This window comes from Cynocephalus volans, chromosome 18 (genome assembly GCF_027409185.1).
Source record: "Cynocephalus volans isolate mCynVol1 chromosome 18, mCynVol1.pri, whole genome shotgun sequence".
Classification (NCBI taxonomy): Eukaryota; Metazoa; Chordata; class Mammalia; order Dermoptera; family Cynocephalidae; genus Cynocephalus; species Cynocephalus volans.
This window is the reverse complement of record NC_084477.1, coordinates 6,292,658-6,310,645: the sequence shown is the minus strand read 5'-3', so window position 1 is coordinate 6,310,645 and position 17,988 is coordinate 6,292,658. Positions and strand designations below refer to the sequence as shown.

The 17,988-nt window shown below is 39.5% G+C and overlaps 1 protein-coding gene across 5 annotated transcripts in view; it reads left to right on the top strand.

Moving 5' to 3' along the window:
• The window catches only part of ADSS2 (adenylosuccinate synthase 2), a 42,300-nt gene that overhangs the window by 284 nt on the left and 24,028 nt on the right, over positions 1–17,988 (top strand). For all 5 annotated transcript variants that reach the window (XR_010022313.1, XM_063082731.1, XM_063082728.1 and 2 more), the window contains exons 2-3: positions 15,826–15,928; positions 16,681–16,749. Coding sequence is in view for 4 of the 5 variants with exons in the window: in XM_063082731.1 (XP_062938801.1) it covers positions 15,826–15,928; positions 16,681–16,749 (172 nt within the window). In the remaining variant the exon portion in view is untranslated. The remainder of the gene's footprint in view (positions 1–15,825; positions 15,929–16,680; positions 16,750–17,988) is intronic.

Below are 17,988 nucleotides of genomic sequence, written 5' to 3'. Positions count from 1 at the left end.
GGCGCCCGGGAGCTCGGGCTGCCCTGCTGCTAGTGCCCGGGGAAATCGGGCCCAGAATCCGGATCCGCCGGCCCAAGTGTGGTGTCACCTTGAGGTTCTCTCCTCTCGCTGTGAGCTCCGGCGACGTGGAGAAATGGCGGGAGGTCGGGGACCCCTGACCCGGGGTCTTAGATGAAGCCGTGGGTGGCTCTGGAGGAACATGTGGGTTAGCGGGGAGCCTTCGAGAGAGTCGCGATGCCCGGGGAGTTGCAGCTTTCGCCCTGGGGACCAGTGGGGAAGGGATGCGGCCCGGGTTTGAGGAGCTGCCTCCCGAGGCCTGTCCCCGACTACGGGCGGGGACCTGGCGCGGCCGCAGAACCTACCCATCAGCCACCGTCCCCGGGCGGCCGAGTGGGAGTGGATTGTTCCGAAATGCCCCGAAATCCAGGCTCACCACTCCCCCACCTGCAGGCCTGGGGCGTGCAGCTCTTTGCCTGCTCCCATCCGCTTGGTTGACACCAGAGCCCGCCTCTGGGCTTGGAACTGTTTAAAGGCCCAGGTTTTGTTTATTTTACTCGGTATTCTGTAAGTTAATATTAAGGGGAGATTGTTTTCACTTGTTGGTCCCAGAGGAAGGAATCCGCCTCTGTTAAAGAGAGCGAGGCCAGCAAATACGTGGATGTCAGATCGGGGATTTAGAAATATTTACGTCGTTATGGTCACGTTGAAAGTGAACTTTCGGGAAATAGAGTGGTAATGTACTTCCTAACAGGAGACACGTGGTTTTTAGTGTAAGCTCTCTTCCTACTTGTGGTTTGCTTTGAAGCAGCCTAGAGGCTAGGCGCCTTGGTAAAGGCTCTCACATAACTGTCCCCAATTTCAGAATTCGAAATAGGTGAGAAATAACCACGTTCAAAACAAAATGTCATGTAATATGTGAAGTTAACTGCTGTCTGTTCAGGTTGCAAGGGTATTTCTTGTTCCTGAACATACATGGCATAATATGATGATGTCATGCTGTGGGTGTTCTAACAAGTTAGTAGGCGCACTTGATTGCATCTATGGTGTGCCTTATCTTGTTTTTGTTTTGTTTTGGTTTTTGCCTGCAGAAACCCACCCTGTGCATTCCTTGGCTAAGATAACGGTTGATCCAGTTGCCTCTTAGTACCACCACCACCTCTCCCTGACTTCCAGCCTGCTATTCCTCCACACCTCTGGCAACCACACCCCTTACTTAAATAGCTCTCCTAAATGTGTTGCCATTGAATTCCTGCCACACACTGATTTAGGAACTGCTAATGAAGCCCAGCCTTCACCTTGCTTTTTGTCTTAAAATGAGATCTGGCCATTCTTTGGGGGAGAAGGCGTAATGAGAATACGTCTTGCTGAGTAGAAAGGGAGAGAGAGGCTGAGGCCTGTTCTGTCTCCTTCATTCTGTGGTTCTTGACATCCCCATTACTTGGAAATAGTAGTGCTCAGGTTGAGCTACATTATGGGTTGTGTATTTGTCCGTTTTTGGCTTATAACAAAAATACTTGGAACTGGGTAATTTATAAAGAAAAATGAAATTTATTGCTTACAGTTTCTGAGGCTGGGAAATCCAGAGTGGTGACAACAGTGACTCAGGGGTCTCACACTGCAAGATGGTGGAAGCAGAGAGAGAGAGACCCTCTTTTAAAGCCCTCAGAACCACTGGGGACTAAGTTTCTAATATATAAAACTTGGGGAACACAATTCAAGCTTCAGGGAGGTTTGGGGGGACATAATTCAATCTACTACAGGTTGTAAGAAGGCTTTGGGAACATAATCGTTGCAGCACTTATTCTAAAGGATCCTCAATTCTTAAATTATGTTGAAAAATATTAGAGTTAGTTTGTAGAGTGGAGGTGTTACTATGTTACTGAGAAAATAGTCTTGAAGGAGGTCGTGGACCAATCTGATATGATGCTTTTGGAAAATTTAGAGAAGTGATTGAGAAGGAACCAAGTTTGACTTAAAAATGTTAGCTGAAGTTAGTGGAAAGACCAATGAGCAAGCTTGTTAGGCAGACTTTCTTCACCTGTAAACTTTTGACTTACTACCTTCTTATTGTAATCTTTGTATTCCTCTAGTGCCTTTTAAGAGCTCATCATTAGGATTTTTATTAGTCTTGTTAGCGAAAAGTAGACAAGTAACAGATAGTTTTAAGCATATCTCTTTTGTGACTCACCTTGGTGACTATATTATTTGATTGGCCCTATTAAGCTGGTAACTACTTAATAAAGTTCTCCGAGGTTATAAAATTGAAGATATGGAATGTTGAAATTCTTAATGAGTGTGTATAGAGACCTGGGAAAAGTCAATGTTAAGAAAGACATTTGAACTTGAATTGCCTTGTTTGATGTTTCAGGTTTTATGTGTTATTGAAAATATGTCCTTTGTTAGAGTTTGATATATCTTTTGCCATATCCACATCATGAACTCAAATTTTATACATCTTTGTTTTTCCAGAAGTGGTATACACGTGATGTATTCATCTTTCAACAGTGGAATCATAAAATGAGGAATTTCTTATAAAAGAATAATATAAAAATATAGTTTTAAATATAGTTTTAAAAAGAAAAGCTGACATTGCATTTAACTATATATTTAAATATATTTATATTTTAATACATAAAATGCCTTTTTGAAAAGAATAGATTCAAAACTAATGATACTTAAGGACTATGTCCTTTAGGTTCAGGATTTATGGGAAGTTGTTTATAACTTGGTAGGTACTCTCCATCCATAAATATGTGCATAGGACTTGCATCAAAGGACAACTACTACTGATGGCTTAATTTTAAATCAATATGTCTTTTAGGAAAAAGGGAGAAGAATTAAATACAGGACCAACTCCAGACACAGGTCATTTATCCAATAAACACATATGGAGTATCTACAGGGGACCACTTAGCCCTGGAGTCAAAAAGCTGAAAAAGGCAGAGGTTTTACCCACAAAGAGCTGGCAGTCTAATGGACAGCTGCTGTGTAAACAAGTATGGCCAGGTGAGAGTGGAGATGGGTACTAGCATAGGTTTTTCAAAGGGTTAAAGTATGGGATCAGGAAAGCCCCTTTCTGGCTGCACAGAAGTGGTTTTATTAGGAAGCCTATTACTGTTTTTTCCTCCCCAAATTCTCTCAAAATAAAATACTATGCTTTGTTTTCTTTATTTTGTTGAGTAGAAACTACAGAGACTTTTTAACTATAACAGTTTATATCCGGCCTTAAGCAGGGACTGACTCATTGTTCTTGAAGAAAGAAAGCTTGCTAGTCTTGGCTATGGCAGGTGTAAAGTTACCCGTGATCAGGAAAGGCTAGAGCAGTATTTCCTATGTGTTCTTTTTCCAGAGTTTTAAAGTCAATATAAAGAGAAAATATTAACTAAAATTAATTGTAAGAGAAGGTTTATTGTATCACTTGCTATATATAAAATCTTGCCATAAAAATAAATACAATGAAAAAAAAGTTACTAATTTGTAGCTAGATGCTAGTATCTCCTGAAAGCTCTGAAACCAGCTATTTGTAAGTAATAAAGAAGTGTAAAAGACATACCAACAGTGAACTGAGATTTTCTCCTTGAAATAGTCAAAAAAAGAGAAAGATAATTTAAATGGAAATAACTTCAGTATTGTTTAATGCCTTGACCTTGTACAGCTAAAATGATCTCTCAGACCACTTCCCATAATTTTGAAGATGGTGTATAATTAGCATTCAAGGTAAAGCATTCTTCCAGGTTCATAGCAATTGATGTTTCTGTGTTTCCTATCAGGGTTGCTTTTATATAGTGTATAGTGTTTCTCAAGTACAAAAGAACTTATCAATGCCTATATACTTGGTTAAACCTTGCTCTTTTTGATTACTGTGCTTTCCCCACTAGAATATAAATTTTCTCAAAAGGGGGACTTGTTTCTTTTTGTTTTCTTCCATGGTACCTAGTACTATGTGAGACAGAGAGGAAGTACTCAACAGATGTTTACTGGGTGGCTGGATCACCCCTAGAAGTTTCTTTGAAATCAGTAGTTTAACCCTTTCCTGTAAATTATTTTAACTTCTCTCTGGATGATTTAATTGACTGTTGGCATGAATTTAAGGTGGAATCCCCAATATTCCTTGGATCAACATTTGTTATTTAGTATTTTAACTAGTATTTTTTACATTGTACCATTATGTTCCAAGGCTTTAGTTGTTTACACTGAAGCGTTATTTCTTGTAACTATGAGAAAATAGATAATATTTATATCAGCTTTGTGTATCTCCTCAACATATTTCAGTTGAATGCTGTGTAGTTCTAGTAAATAGTTTTTCTCTGCTGAGGGTAGTAGATCTCAAAGTCTGGTTACCCAGTGAGGCTGTCTCAAGTTGCTCACTATTTAAGTCTATTGTATTAGTATATATGATATACCTTCATCTCTGTTTTTGAGGCATGAGTTTTTAAATTATGTGAGACCATCTCAGTGGCATCTGATCAAAATTATTGTTTCTTACATTTTGATGGGAATGGATGGGTTGGTTGGATAGATTCAAGTATATCTGGGAAAAATTATTGCCCAGAACAAATCTAGAGTGAACCAGTAAATGGATATGTACTTAATAGTTCACTTACTCTGTAACTGGATACAAATCCGGCTATGTTATCTCTTAGGGACTGTGTCGGATTTTGATACCAAAGATTAGTGTGGATGAGCTACATATTGATAAGGCAAGATTGGTGACCATTAAAACAGTTTTATCAATAGAAAAAGGGACATTGAAATATCCAGTATTGCCTAGTGAAAGCAATGAAAAGAACAGTAAATAAATGGGAGTTCCCATGGCTGCTCTGGTTCCAGGATGGAGCCTTCTTTATATTGACTCAACTTTTAATTATATTTAATTCAATGTAATAAAATTCTTTTAAAAAATAGACTGCATGTAATTTTTAAAAATGGGATTTTTGTCTGTATCGAGCTTTTAAAATCCCTTTTAAAGGAAGGATTTTATTAGTGATTAAAAAAAAAAACTTCTGACATGAAATCTGTCTGAAGTTCGATTTCAGTGTGTGTTTAAGGAAATACCTTCATGAATATAATGATGAGGCAAATTTTTATCAAGCATTTACAAAGAGCCGCATAACATCATTGGTTTATATACATTTTTTGGTTGCATATCTCATCCTCCCATCTGTGAACCTGGTTTAGTTGGTATGTACATTAGAGTTTGGTACCTAGAGTCTAAAGCTTCTTAATTAGGAGCCCAAGATCCTCCAGGCCACTTTCTTTTTTTTTTTTTTTTTTTTTTTTAAAGATGACCGGTAAGGGGATCTTAACCCTTGACTTGGTGTTGTCAGCACCACGGTCAGCCAGCGAGCTAACCGGCCATCCCTATATGGGATCCGAACCCGGGGCCTTGGTATTCTCAACACCGCACTCTCCCGAGTGAGCCACGGGCCGGCCCATCCAGGCCACTTTCATTGTGAGTTGTTTCATAGTGTCAATTTAAGGTATAACAAATTCAAGGTACCAGAGATTTTTGTCATTTTTGTGACATTTTTGTGTGTGTGAAACTGGAAGGTAACCATAATGATGTAAGGTAAAGTGGATATCTTTAAACATAAGTAAGTAGTGCTCTTGGATATCTTTGCTAAAAAGAAATTCAGATACCCTGTATATGTTTTCTCTTCCTATCTAATGTGTCTGGTTGCTGCTGAATAGTTTAATTTGATCAACTTACTGATAGTAACTTAACCTGCTCTACTTGGAATCATAAGCTAATTGCAGTTATATGAATGCTTTCATAAAAGAACAATCATCCTTGTTTATGTGTACGTTATTGCTGTGGGTGGACAAGTGCTTTACTTTCAGTGTATAATGAAACATTTCATCTGGAAAGGGGGAAATACAGGTTTTACAATCTTTACCGAGAAAGCAGCATAAATAATAATAAGCATTGACTCAAAAGATTGGTAGGTTCTTAAGCTTGAAAACTCTAGAACCCTTTTTTGATTGTTGGAATAGTCCAAGGGCAGGGTGTCTGAGGCACTGCTGCTCTCTGCAGTAGTTCATAGTGGTAACTCTTGACTTCTTGATTGATGTTCATTTTGACCTTTCCAATTACAGCACAGTGTTCATGTATTCAGAGCAGAAAGGACAAAGAGAAGACACACAGACTATTTTGGAGGTCTAACTAAGTGGCCTGAGAAATGCCTCTGGGCTTTGTGCATGAAATTGTTAGCCTGTGACACTTAGGCCACAGGCCACTATTGCTGGAAAAGAGATATCATTGTTTCAGGTTTATAACACTGTCAAGAGGTCCTTCACCACCTCCATCTCCTCTACTAGACCAGGAATGCACCCCGGGGAGTGATTTTGGGAGGGGCAAGTCCTGATTCTAAACTTCAGTAGTCACTTTTGCAGACTAATGTTATCTATTTCCCCTCCAAACTTTTTTTTTTTTAATCTCCCCTGGACCTTTGGAGCTTCTTAATTAGAAACTTACACATATTAACATTTCCTGATCCAGTGTTTTATTCTAGAATTGGGCTTGACGGTCTCTGATTCTGAGTAGTGGTGAAAAGAAACTTCAAAACTCTTGTCTTCTGACTTCCTTAAACTTAACATCAAGTTAGGAAGAAAAGGTGTGCATGAAAAAACAGAATGGTTACAAAATAAATACTATTACATCATTGTGTATCCTGCAGTACTGTGTTTTAAACTATTGTCCTTGACAGCATAAAATGTTATTAAAATTTAGCAGTTAATCATTTTTATATTGTTGTCACTACTACAGGATGTCAACTCAGAGAGCCAGGTATATACATAGTATGTTGTAATAAGTGTGTTTTGTGAATCATGTGGATTCTTTGTTGGCAAGCAATGAAAAGAAACTATCTTAAGCAAAATGGGGATTTGTTTGAAGGAAGAGCAGGATGGTCTAGCCTTCAGGTGGCCCAAGACCACCAAGGCTGCTCCTGGGATTTCAGCAGCCAGAATTGGCAGCCTTTCTCTTTAATATGCTTCTGTTAGGTGACAGGCATCTCAAACTCCTTCTTCCCTGGTTATTCAAAATCAAATTCCCAAGGGAGATAAGTTGATTGGCTCAGGCAGGACCAGATTTCCCTGTCTGGATCAATCACTGGCCCAGGGGGGTGATTACTAGATTTGCAACATAAGAGGAAAGAAGATGGGCTGAACATACAAAAGCTACAGCTGACCTGGACTTAATTTCATATAGGAAAATAAGGTATGAGGAAACATTCTTTCTGGGTTGTTCTTATTTGTAAATTGTTTTCCAGCTAATGTGCTGTAGACTTCTAGTACTTTTCTGGGGGGATTATGTTTGGAGTTAAATTGGATTTTGTTATTTTAATTATAATTTTAAAATGAAAATTAGCTATATATTGATTTTATAAAACTAAAACAATACATCAGAAACTTTGCTTTTCAACTTTGGTAACACAGATTAGTTCTACTTTTTGTATTTCTGTTGTAATGTCTCAGCTCTAGGATGGGATACATTTTTTTCTTGGTTATTAAGAAGCTTATTTAACATCTTATTTATATTTAATCTTAATGTAAGAGTAGTCAAAGAAAATTAGTAAAATATAACCATAGTAGGGGATTTTTTTTGACTGTAATGAGAGCTAGTTGAATTTTCTTTCATATATTTATTCTTCACTTTAATACAATTAACTTGCATTTATTCTTGCTATTTAATATAAGAACATCATATAAGACATTATAAGCTTATGTTTTTCCTCAAAGAAACTTGCCATGTAACATGCAGGCAGTTTTGGACTCACACTGGTTTTTTTGTTGTTGTTGTTTCTTGGGGTTTGGGGGGGCATATTTCAAAATTAAAAATGGTTCAAAATAATTAAGATGTCTGTGAATCATTAAAGAAATATTTTCTTTATTGATATAATTTATCCAGGAGACAATATTGAGATTCCACAGCTCTTTGTATAACTATTAATTGAATGTATTCTATTTTTTTTAGTTAAGTAATATAGAGCATACAGCTATGGCAATTAAAAATATTCGTTAAATGCTACATGAATGAGGGGGATCGTAAGTATTATTGCAGTTTAGCAAAGGGGTGGGGGTAGTTCCATGTAACTGTTAATAAGAATAATGATTAATGATGTCTTTTAAATAACTTACTGAGTTTGGTTTGGAGAAAATGTTGATTGAAAAGGGAAGTACGTCTCTCTTAAAAGCAGAACAACAACTTGGGCTGGTCGGTTAGCTGAGTTGGTTAGGGTGTGGTGCTGATAGCATCAGGCTCCAGAGTTCGATCCCTGTACTGGCCAGCCACCAAAAAAAGAACAGTAGAATAACAAAAAAGTTTCTCCCATCATTTATTTGTTACTCTCTGACCTCCCCAGTGCTACTTAAACACGATGAAACAAACATGTCCTTGCTGTTGCTCATGCGGTGCATACTGCACAGAGTTGCCCTTGTAATTTGTAGGTAGGAGAGTGAGGTGGTGGTTGGCAATGTTGCTTATGGTCAAAATCTCTTGTTTTGCTTTCTGCTAATATATGTGACCTCTCCTGGGACCAGTATAATCTGTTTATGAAGACCATCGCCTAAGCCCTTTAAGGTAAATTTTGTGTATTCCACACAATCTACAAATATCTTAGGTTAGCATCCAAATAGGCCCTTCAGTTTTGAAGCTTGGGGCAGGATAGGGAAAGGTTGGTTAATGGATACAAAATTACAGTTCAGTAGAAAGAATAAGTTCTAGTGGTCTACAGCAGTGTTAGGTGTCTGTAATTAACAGTGATATATTGTATGTTTTTAAATGGCTAGAACAGAGGAACTTAAATGCTTTTATCACAAGTAAATGACAAATTTTCGTGGTGATGGGTAAGCTGATTACCCTGATTTGATCATCACACAGAAATTGTGTACACACACATAAATTGTACACAGAAATTGAAATGTACAATTATTAGTTGTTAATTTTAAAAAGTTAAAAATTGGAAACTTCGTCTGTTGCATTTTATTAAACCATAACAATATTCTAAAACTTATTTCATATATAGATTACCTCATCAAGAAACTCCTTATGAGTAGCTCTTTCTCCATTCACCTCTGGACCTTTCTACACAGTGTGTGTTTCAAGATTAAAAGTTATCATACCCCAACTCCCCCACAGAGCACTAGTGACCAAGTATAAATAAGCCCTTATATTTTCTACCCTAAGTCTAGGGTTAGTATTTAATCATATTTCCATAGACAACTAAACAACTTAAATATAATAATCTTTAATATGACATTGAATATTTTAAAAACATTGGTTAATATGAGGGTACTTTAAAAAGTTTATGGAAAGATTTGTATTTTTTAATTCTATTTTTTCATGAACTTTTTGAAGTACCCTCATATTTGAGTGAGCAAGCTTTGCACTAAAATGTGATTTCAACTCTTTATGGCTGAACTTTTCCAGCCTTAGTTACCTATAAACTTGGGCAAACTTAAGGAATTAAGCCAATTTACCCCCAGAGTCAACTATCACAACCATCTTTCTAAATATACGTATATTGTACAGCCACCACCTCTTCATTATGATTACTGCCTGTCTTGGTAAAATATTAGCTAAGAGAGTAGGCTTTTGTTACACAACAAGAGCATTGTCATGTACTACCAAGTTAATAATTTTTTCCCAAATGAGTATATTAGTATATTGATAAAAATTTTGTATAAACTTGGAGACTTACTTTAGGGGTCTACTCCAGAAATTACAGAGTAGTTTGTTTTTTATATTAAGCAAATGATAGATTATTTATTTATTTATTTATCTATTTTGATTTTTCAAAGTATTTTTATTTTTTATTTTATTTTATTTTATTTTATTTTTAAATTTTATTTTGTCAATATACATTGTGGCTGATTATTGCTCCCCATCACCAAAACCTCCCTCCCTCCTCCCTCCCCCCCAACAATGTCCTTTCTTTTTGCTTGTCGTATCAACTTCAAGTAATTGTGGTTGTTATATCTTCTCCCCCCCCCCCGTTTGTGTGTGTGTGTGTGTGTGTGTGTGAATTTATATATTAATTTTTAGCTCCCACCAATAAGTGAGAACATGTGGTATTTCTCTTTCTGTGCCTGACTCGTTTCACTTAATATAATTCTCTCAAGGTCCATCCATGTTGTTGCAAATGGCAGTATTTCATTCGTTTTTATAGCTGAGTAGTATTCCATTGTGTAGATGTACCACATTTTCCGAATCCACTCATCTGATGATGGACAGCAAATGATAGGTAAAAAACCAGGTTTAAAAATAATCTATGATGAATACAGTATGCTCAGGCCAGAAACCTGGGAGCCGTCTTCCTCACACCTCTCTCTGCAAGCATTCCCCCTTCAGAGCCAAGACTAAAAGTTGCTTCCAGAATAATCTCAAATCCTTCCGTTTCTCTTCACTTCTCCCATTCTAGTCCAAGCCCACATCAGTCTCATCTGGAGCCCTACGTGAGTTCACTGCATGTACTCTGGGTCCCTTTCATTCTGTTCTCTATACAACAACCAGTTGTGATGTTTTTAAAAGAGAAGCTTGATAACTCCCAGGCTTAAAACTGCTTCCATGGTTTCCCATGCTTTTAGGACAAAGTCCAGAATCCTAGAAAGATCAGAATGGTCTGATTTTTATTCCTGCCTCCTTCGATACTCTTTGCAGTTCCTTGCCCTTGCTACAGGACTGGAAAAGCCCTCTCCTCCTCCTCTTCTCCTCTCCCCTTCTCGTCTCCCCCCCTCTCCTCCACTTCTCTCCTCCTCTCCACTTCTCCACGTCTCCTCTCCTCCATATCTCCTCCTCCACTTCTCCTCTCCTCTCCTCCACATCTCCACGCCTCCACGTCTCCACTCCTCTCCTCTTCTCTCTTCTGCTCTCCTCTCCTCCACGTCTCCTCTCCTCTTCTCTCTTCTGCTCTCCTCTCCTCCACGTCTCCTCTCCTCCACGTCTCCTCTCCTCCACGTCTCCTCTCCTCCACTTCTCCACTCCTCGCCTCCACTTCTCCTCACCTCGCCTCCATGTCTCCTCTCCTCCACGTCTCCTCCCCTCCACTCCTCCACGTCTCCTCCCCTCCGCTCCTCCTCTCTTCCGCTCCTCCTCTCCTCCACACCTCCACGTCTCCTCCCTTCCGCTCCTCCACGTCTCCTCCCCTCCGCTCCCCCACGTCTCCTCCCCTCCGCTCCCCCACGTCTCCTCCCCTCCGCTCCCCCACGTCTCCTCCCTTCCGCTCCCCCACGTCTCCTCCCCTCCACGTCTCCTCCCCTCCGCTCCTCCACGTCTCCTCCCCTCCGCTCCTCCACGTCTCCTCCCCTCCGCTCCTCCACGTCTCCTCCCCTCCGCTCCTCCACGTCTCCTCCCCTCCGCTCCTCCACGTCTCCTCCCCTCCGCTCCTCCACGTCTCCTCCCCTCCACGTCTCCTCCCTTCCGCTCCTCCACGTCTCCTCCCTTCCGCTCCTCCACGTCTCCTCCCTTCCGCTCCTCCACGTCTCCTCCCTTCCGCTCCTCCACGTCTCCTCCCTTCCGCTCCTCCACGTCTCCTCCCTTCCGCTCCTCCACGTCTCCTCCCTTCCGCTCCTCCACGTCTCCTCCCTTCCGCTCCTCCACGTCTCCTCCCTTCCGCTCCTCCACGTCTCCTCCCTTCCGCTCCTCCACGTCTCCTCCCTTCCGCTCCTCCACGTCTCCTCCCTTCCGCTCCTCCACGTCTCCTCCCCTCCACGTCTCCTCCCCTCCGCTCCTCCACGTCTCCTCCCCTCCGCTCCTCCACGTCTCCTCCCCTCCGCTCCTCCACGTCTCCTCCCCTCCGCTCCTCCACGTCTCCTCCCCTCCGCTCCTCCACGTCTCCTCCCCTCCGCTCCTCCACGTCTCCTCTCCTCCACGTCTCCTCCCTTCCGCTCCTCCACGTCTCCTCCCTTCCGCTCCTCCACGTCTCCTCCCTTCCACGTCTCCTCCCTTCCACTCCTCCACGTCTCCTCCCTTCCACTCCTCCACGTCTCCTCCCTTCCACTCCTCCACGTCTCCTCCCTTCCACTCCTCCACGTCTCCTCCCTTCCACTCCTCCACGTCTCCTCCCTTCCACTCCTCCACGTCTCCTCCCTTCTACTCCTCCACGTCTCCTCCCCTCCACGTCTCCTCCCTTCCACGTCTCCTCCCTTCCACTCCTCCACGTCTCCTCCCTTCCACTCCTCCACGTCTCCTCCCTTCCACTCCTCCACGTCTCCTCCCTTCCACTCCTCCACGTCTCCTCCCTTCTACTCCTCCACGTCTCCTCCCCTCCACGTCTCCTCCCTTCCACGTCTCCTCCCTTCCACTCCTCCACGTCTCCTCCCCTCCACGTCTCCTCCCTTCCACGTCTCCTCCCTTCCGCTCCTCCACGTCTCCTCCCCTCCGCTCCTCCACGTCTCCTCCCTTCCGCTCCTCCACGTCTCCTCCCTTCCACGTCTCCTCCCTTCCACGTCTCCTCCCTTCCACTCCTCCACGTCTCCTCCCTTCCACTCCTCCACGTCTCCTCCCCTCCACGTCTCCTCCCTTCCACGTCTCCTCCCTTCCACGTCTCCTCCCTTCCACTCCTCCACGTCTCCTCCCTTCCACTCCTCCACGTCTCCTCTCCTCCACTTCTCCTCTCCTCTCCTCCCCCTCCCCCCATCAGAAATGCCTCTTTCTCAAGGAGACCTTGTATCTTTCAGACTGAGATAAATTCTTCTGTTATAGTTATATGTTCTCCTAGTACATTGTACTTTTCACTTATAAAGCTTAGCACAGTTGTAATTATATCATGTAATTCTTTGTGTAATTGTTTTCCTTTCTATCCTATTAGCTCGGAAAGGGCCATGTCTAATTTCTTCATCATCATTATTCCAGAAATCAGTAGACTCTACCAAATAATAGATGCACAGGGAATATTTGTTGAATAAGTAAATTGAAAAAAAAAAACCAACAAAAACCTGCTTTTGCTTAGATAAAAATGTTATTGGTTATTTGTCTCAGTTACCAATACTTTATAACAATTTAAAAAATTTATTAAATTTAGTAATTTATGACAATTTAAAATTAAACAATTACAATAATAACAAATTAGCATTTTCCTGGGAACTAAAGAAATTTTAATGAACTTCATACTCTTAAAAGATTTTTCCTGAAGTTTGGGATAGATTTCCTAAATCACAAAATAACTGATCAGTATTTTCTTTTGGTATGTAATACGGTAGTCCCCATGCCCCTTAGCTGTGGTTTCACTTTCCACAGTTTCAGTCATCTGCAGTCAGCTGCGGGTCCAAAATATTAAGTGGAAAATTCCAGAAATAAACAATTCACAAGTTTCAAATTTAGTAGCCTGATGAAATCTCGCACCCTCCTGCCCCATCCTGCCCAGGAGGTGCATCCTCCCTTTGTCCAGCACATCCATGCTGCACACGCTCCCTGCCCAGTGGTCGCTTAGTAGCTATTTTGGTATTCAGGTTGACTGCCACAGTGTCGCAGTGCTTGTCTTCAACGCACCCTTATTGGACTTAGTGATACGCCCAAATGCAAGAGGAGTGATGCTGGCAATTTGGATATGCTAAAGAAAAGCCACAAAGCCACAAAGTGCTTTTCTTTAGGTGAAAAGGTGAAAATTCTTGACTTAAGGAAAAGAAAAAAAGTCATATGCTGAGGTTGCTAAGATCTACAGTAAGAACGACTCTATCTGTGAAATTGTGAAGAAAGAAAAAGGAATTTGTGCCAATTGTACTGTCGCACCTCAAACTGCAAAAGTTTCAGACAGTGTGTGGTAAATGCTTAGTTAAGATGGAAAAGGCATGAAATTTGTGGGTGGAAGACGTGAACAGAAATGTGTCCAGAGTGATGACAGTCAGGTTTGGTACTCTCCGTGATTTCAGGCATCCACTGGAGATCTTGGAACATATCCCCCCATGGATAAGGGGAGACTACTATATGTGCTGTAGGATTCTATTCTATCTAGTGTGAGATAATAATAAAAATACTTAACAGGAAGTTTACTGCAGCATTGTTTATGATGGCAAAAGATTGGAAACAACTCTAATGCCTCTCACTGGGACGGGTCTAATAAATTAGTATATGTCCATATACATAAGAATACAATACAGCTATTAAAAGAATGAGATGGTTCTGTTTTCCAGGTTATGGAATGAGCTCTAAAATTTGTTAAGTAAAAAAAGCAAGCCACCCAGGTTTGCTACCATTTGTATATGTGGAATAAAACAATATATAAGTACAGGGGTACTTCAAAAAGTTCAAGGAAAAATGGAATTAAAAGATGATACAAGTCTTTTTAGGAACTTTTCGAAGTACACTTGTATGAGTTCTTATATACATAAATCACCTTGGAAAGGACACCAAAAACTTCTGGTAACTGGTTGGCTTATAGCAACAGTATGAGAAAGACTTGACATTTTTTTCTGTATGCTTTTATGCCTTTTGGAGTCTGTATCATATGTAGGCATTTTCTATTAAAAAATAAATTGTATAAGATATTCCCATGTTTCCTTGTTGGTATTACGTGAAGGAGGTGTTGCATAACATTCCTGCTCTGTCTTCCGGTGTCTTGCCCGCCACCTGTCATCTTGTAGACTGTAGACCACTACTGTCAAGTCTCTCTCTTTTTTTTTTAAAGTACATGACGTACATTAGTCTTCAAGGAGTTCTTTGCTTTACATAGTACAAAACACTGTAAATAGGCATTTGCTTTTTGACTTTTTTTTAGCATGATGTGTTTTTCTGACATTTTTGTGAACTCGTGATATGTGATGATGGGATAAAAAGTAAATAACATTCCATTTTTCAAAAATAGCCTTGTGATCAGTTAAACTAGTCATTCCTGGGAGATATAGTTTTGATTGGTATTTTTAATTGTCATGCAAGAAAGTTCAAGTTTTTCTTTGTTGCAAATATGTTCCTAGTTTGTTGTTTACTTTTAAAAGTTTCATATTTAGAAGTTTAAATATGTATATAATCAATTGATTTGTGTTTTTCCGTGCTTTGTAATTTTTTTCCCCATGATTTTTAAACTTAGGAATTGGAAAAATTATCTGATCATTTAATATTGTCTCCTTTGTACCTAATATTTATAATTTGACTTGTCACATTTTATTTTTTCTTGACCACAGAGGCACAAACTTCATAAAGCTGAAGTTTCACCATGGGTTTATGGTATGATTCTCTGTATTAGAAGTTCCTTGACCCAGTGTATTACTTTATCCAGAGATGAGCAGGTTCTAGGGATCTGTCATTAGCCAAACGCACAAGGCTGATTTATCAGTTAGAGTGTCAGGATAACCAATATTTAGGGGAGTTACCTGGGGGAAGACCCTAACTGTTAAGCCCATGTAATACAAATTTCAAATCACAAAGTTGCTTGACATACTCTTATGACAATCGGAATTATATGAATATTTACATCAGGTTGGATAACTGAGTAGATCACTCTTCTATCTTAGAGATATTTTTTGTGTAGATAAAATACCATGGATAATTAATTAGATTGCTGCTCATCCTAATAGGGCCAGTTGTTCTCTGTACTTTTCTTACTTTTTATTTTTTTCTCTTTTAAGAAGAGTTATGACTTCCTGTCTTCCAGAAACCTGAATTCTCTGATTTTCAGATCCTTTCAGGACAATCTCTCAGGTGTACTATAGTGGGGAAAGGAGACAGCCAAACTATTGTAATGCCTTTAACAAATCAGTATATGTGGCAAATATTTGGGCTTCCTCAAATTATGTTGACCTTTTAGCAGGAAATCATTAAATCACTTTGGAAGGAGATAGGTTATGTCATATTTATTGCCAGGCTCAATTGTCCCCTATCTTATATTTTAGGGAGGAAATAATGCTGGCCATACAGTTGTGGTAGATTCTGTGGAATATGATTTTCATCTTTTACCCAGTGGAATAATTAATCCAAATGTGACTGCCTTCATTGGTAAGTATATAAACTAATCTCTTGCTAACCAGATGGTTCATCGATCTCTTATTAATTTTGACCATAATACCTTCCATAATATACCTAACTTTGGCTATTTGTAACTCTGTTAGACCTTGTAGCAGTAATACTTTCTGGTATGATTACTTTGCATTTGTCTGTGATCATTGGCAATCATAATTCTATGAAGAAATATTAGATCATCAAATCGGTTTTCCAAATACTTTTAACTATGACTAATAGTAAGAAATTCGAGAGGTTCGTGGATTGATTCTGAACCTTTACAACATGTGATGCAATCTGATATTTTCTATTCTACTTGTTAATTTTTTAAAATGCTAATCACAACCCACTAAATTGATTTTATGACACTAATAGGGTATAATTCCCCAATTTAAAAGACCTTGATGTACTGTGACCAGGTTTGATCTTGCCTAAAATTATATAACTAGTTTCTTTCAAAATACTATTTTTCAGTTTCTTTCAAATAGATTTCAAATTATGTTGAGTGTAACTTTGGTGTTTTATGTTCTGTGTATTATGTTCCATCATGTATTTACATTATACTAGTATTTAAAACTTGGAATCATTTCTGTGATAACTCCCTGATAAATCGGAATGTCCTAGTAATCAAAGTATCTCACTCTTCCACTATTCTAGATAAAGGGTTATTGTAGATGTCTATATTTTAATGTTATATATGTCTACATTATAATTATAAATATTCAAGGCTGGGATTTGTTTTCCTTTAGGAAATGGTGTGGTAATTCATCTTCCTGGATTGTTTGAAGAAGCAGAGAAAAACGTTAAAAAAGGAAAAGGTATGAAAAATGAGTCTGCCTGGTAACCAGTTACTTTGTAAAGTCTTATTAGGGTCTTATGCGAGACAAACAACATTTTTGTCTTGTACTTTAAAATTTCAAGTTATTATAGGACACATTTTTTAATGTCAATTATTAAATTTTGTTCATTATAATCAGTATTTTAAACAGAGGACAAACATAATAATGTCATTGTGTAACTCCTTGTTTTTTCACACATTAGTCATCTGCAGACTTTATCTTGAGGTAGCTAGAATTGCTATATGTTGGTGGCAAAACTCTAGGGAATTCATGAGTTGCACACTGTCAGTCTTATTTCCTAGAGGATATGGAGCTCTCCCTTGGTTGCTACAACCCAGGGTTAGAAGGGAGTTGTTTAGGTCCCTCCCTCCAAATGAGGGAAATGCTTCTTTTATGCACTATATATTTAATTCCCATCACCTTAAAAGAAATAGCTTTGATTCCTGCCTTTACTGATTGCTTGGATTTTTAGAGGTCTCTTTAAATCCAACTTGGCTACCTCATTAGGGCATGAGGGGAAGCTGACAATACAAATAACACACAGTTGAGGAGAATCATTAGTATAGCTTCCCCTTAGATTCGCTGAAAATTTATAAACTCAATTATATTACAGTTGTTAAAGTTTGTTTGGTTGTTGACATTTAGAAGAGGCGATCTGTCTTCAAGTGTTCCTGACAGCTAAATCTTACCTTACAGAACCCCGTCTTGCAGGACCTTATCTGTCACCCTCTTTGCATTTTTATTCTGTGTCCTGGTCTCTGCTTTTTAAAATGGGCAGCTCGAGGTTCCCGGGCTGCTCACTGCTCTCCATCCCCTCGAATAATTTTGCTCTACTCCCTTTTTCCTTCTTGCCCATCTGACCCTGCTGAATCCACTTTACTGAGTTTCTTTGTAATATTTTCTTTATAATATTCCTTAAACTAACTTTAGAATACATATTTACATGTCAAAAACAGCTGTAGAAGAGGAGGCTTCATATTCCAGTTTTACCCTTGTTACGTTATCTTTTGGACATTACCGAGAGGGTTCTCCTCCTTAATCTACAAGGAATAAATTTTCAAAACGCATCTTTGGATATTATCCAAAGATGAGTTTTGAATATGTTTAGAGCTTGGTGTTTTATCCTTAGAACACATATTGCCTACTAAGATACGTCTTTAAAGAAGAACATCTATTTGAATCCATTTATTCATTGAACAGTCACCTTTTTACAGATTT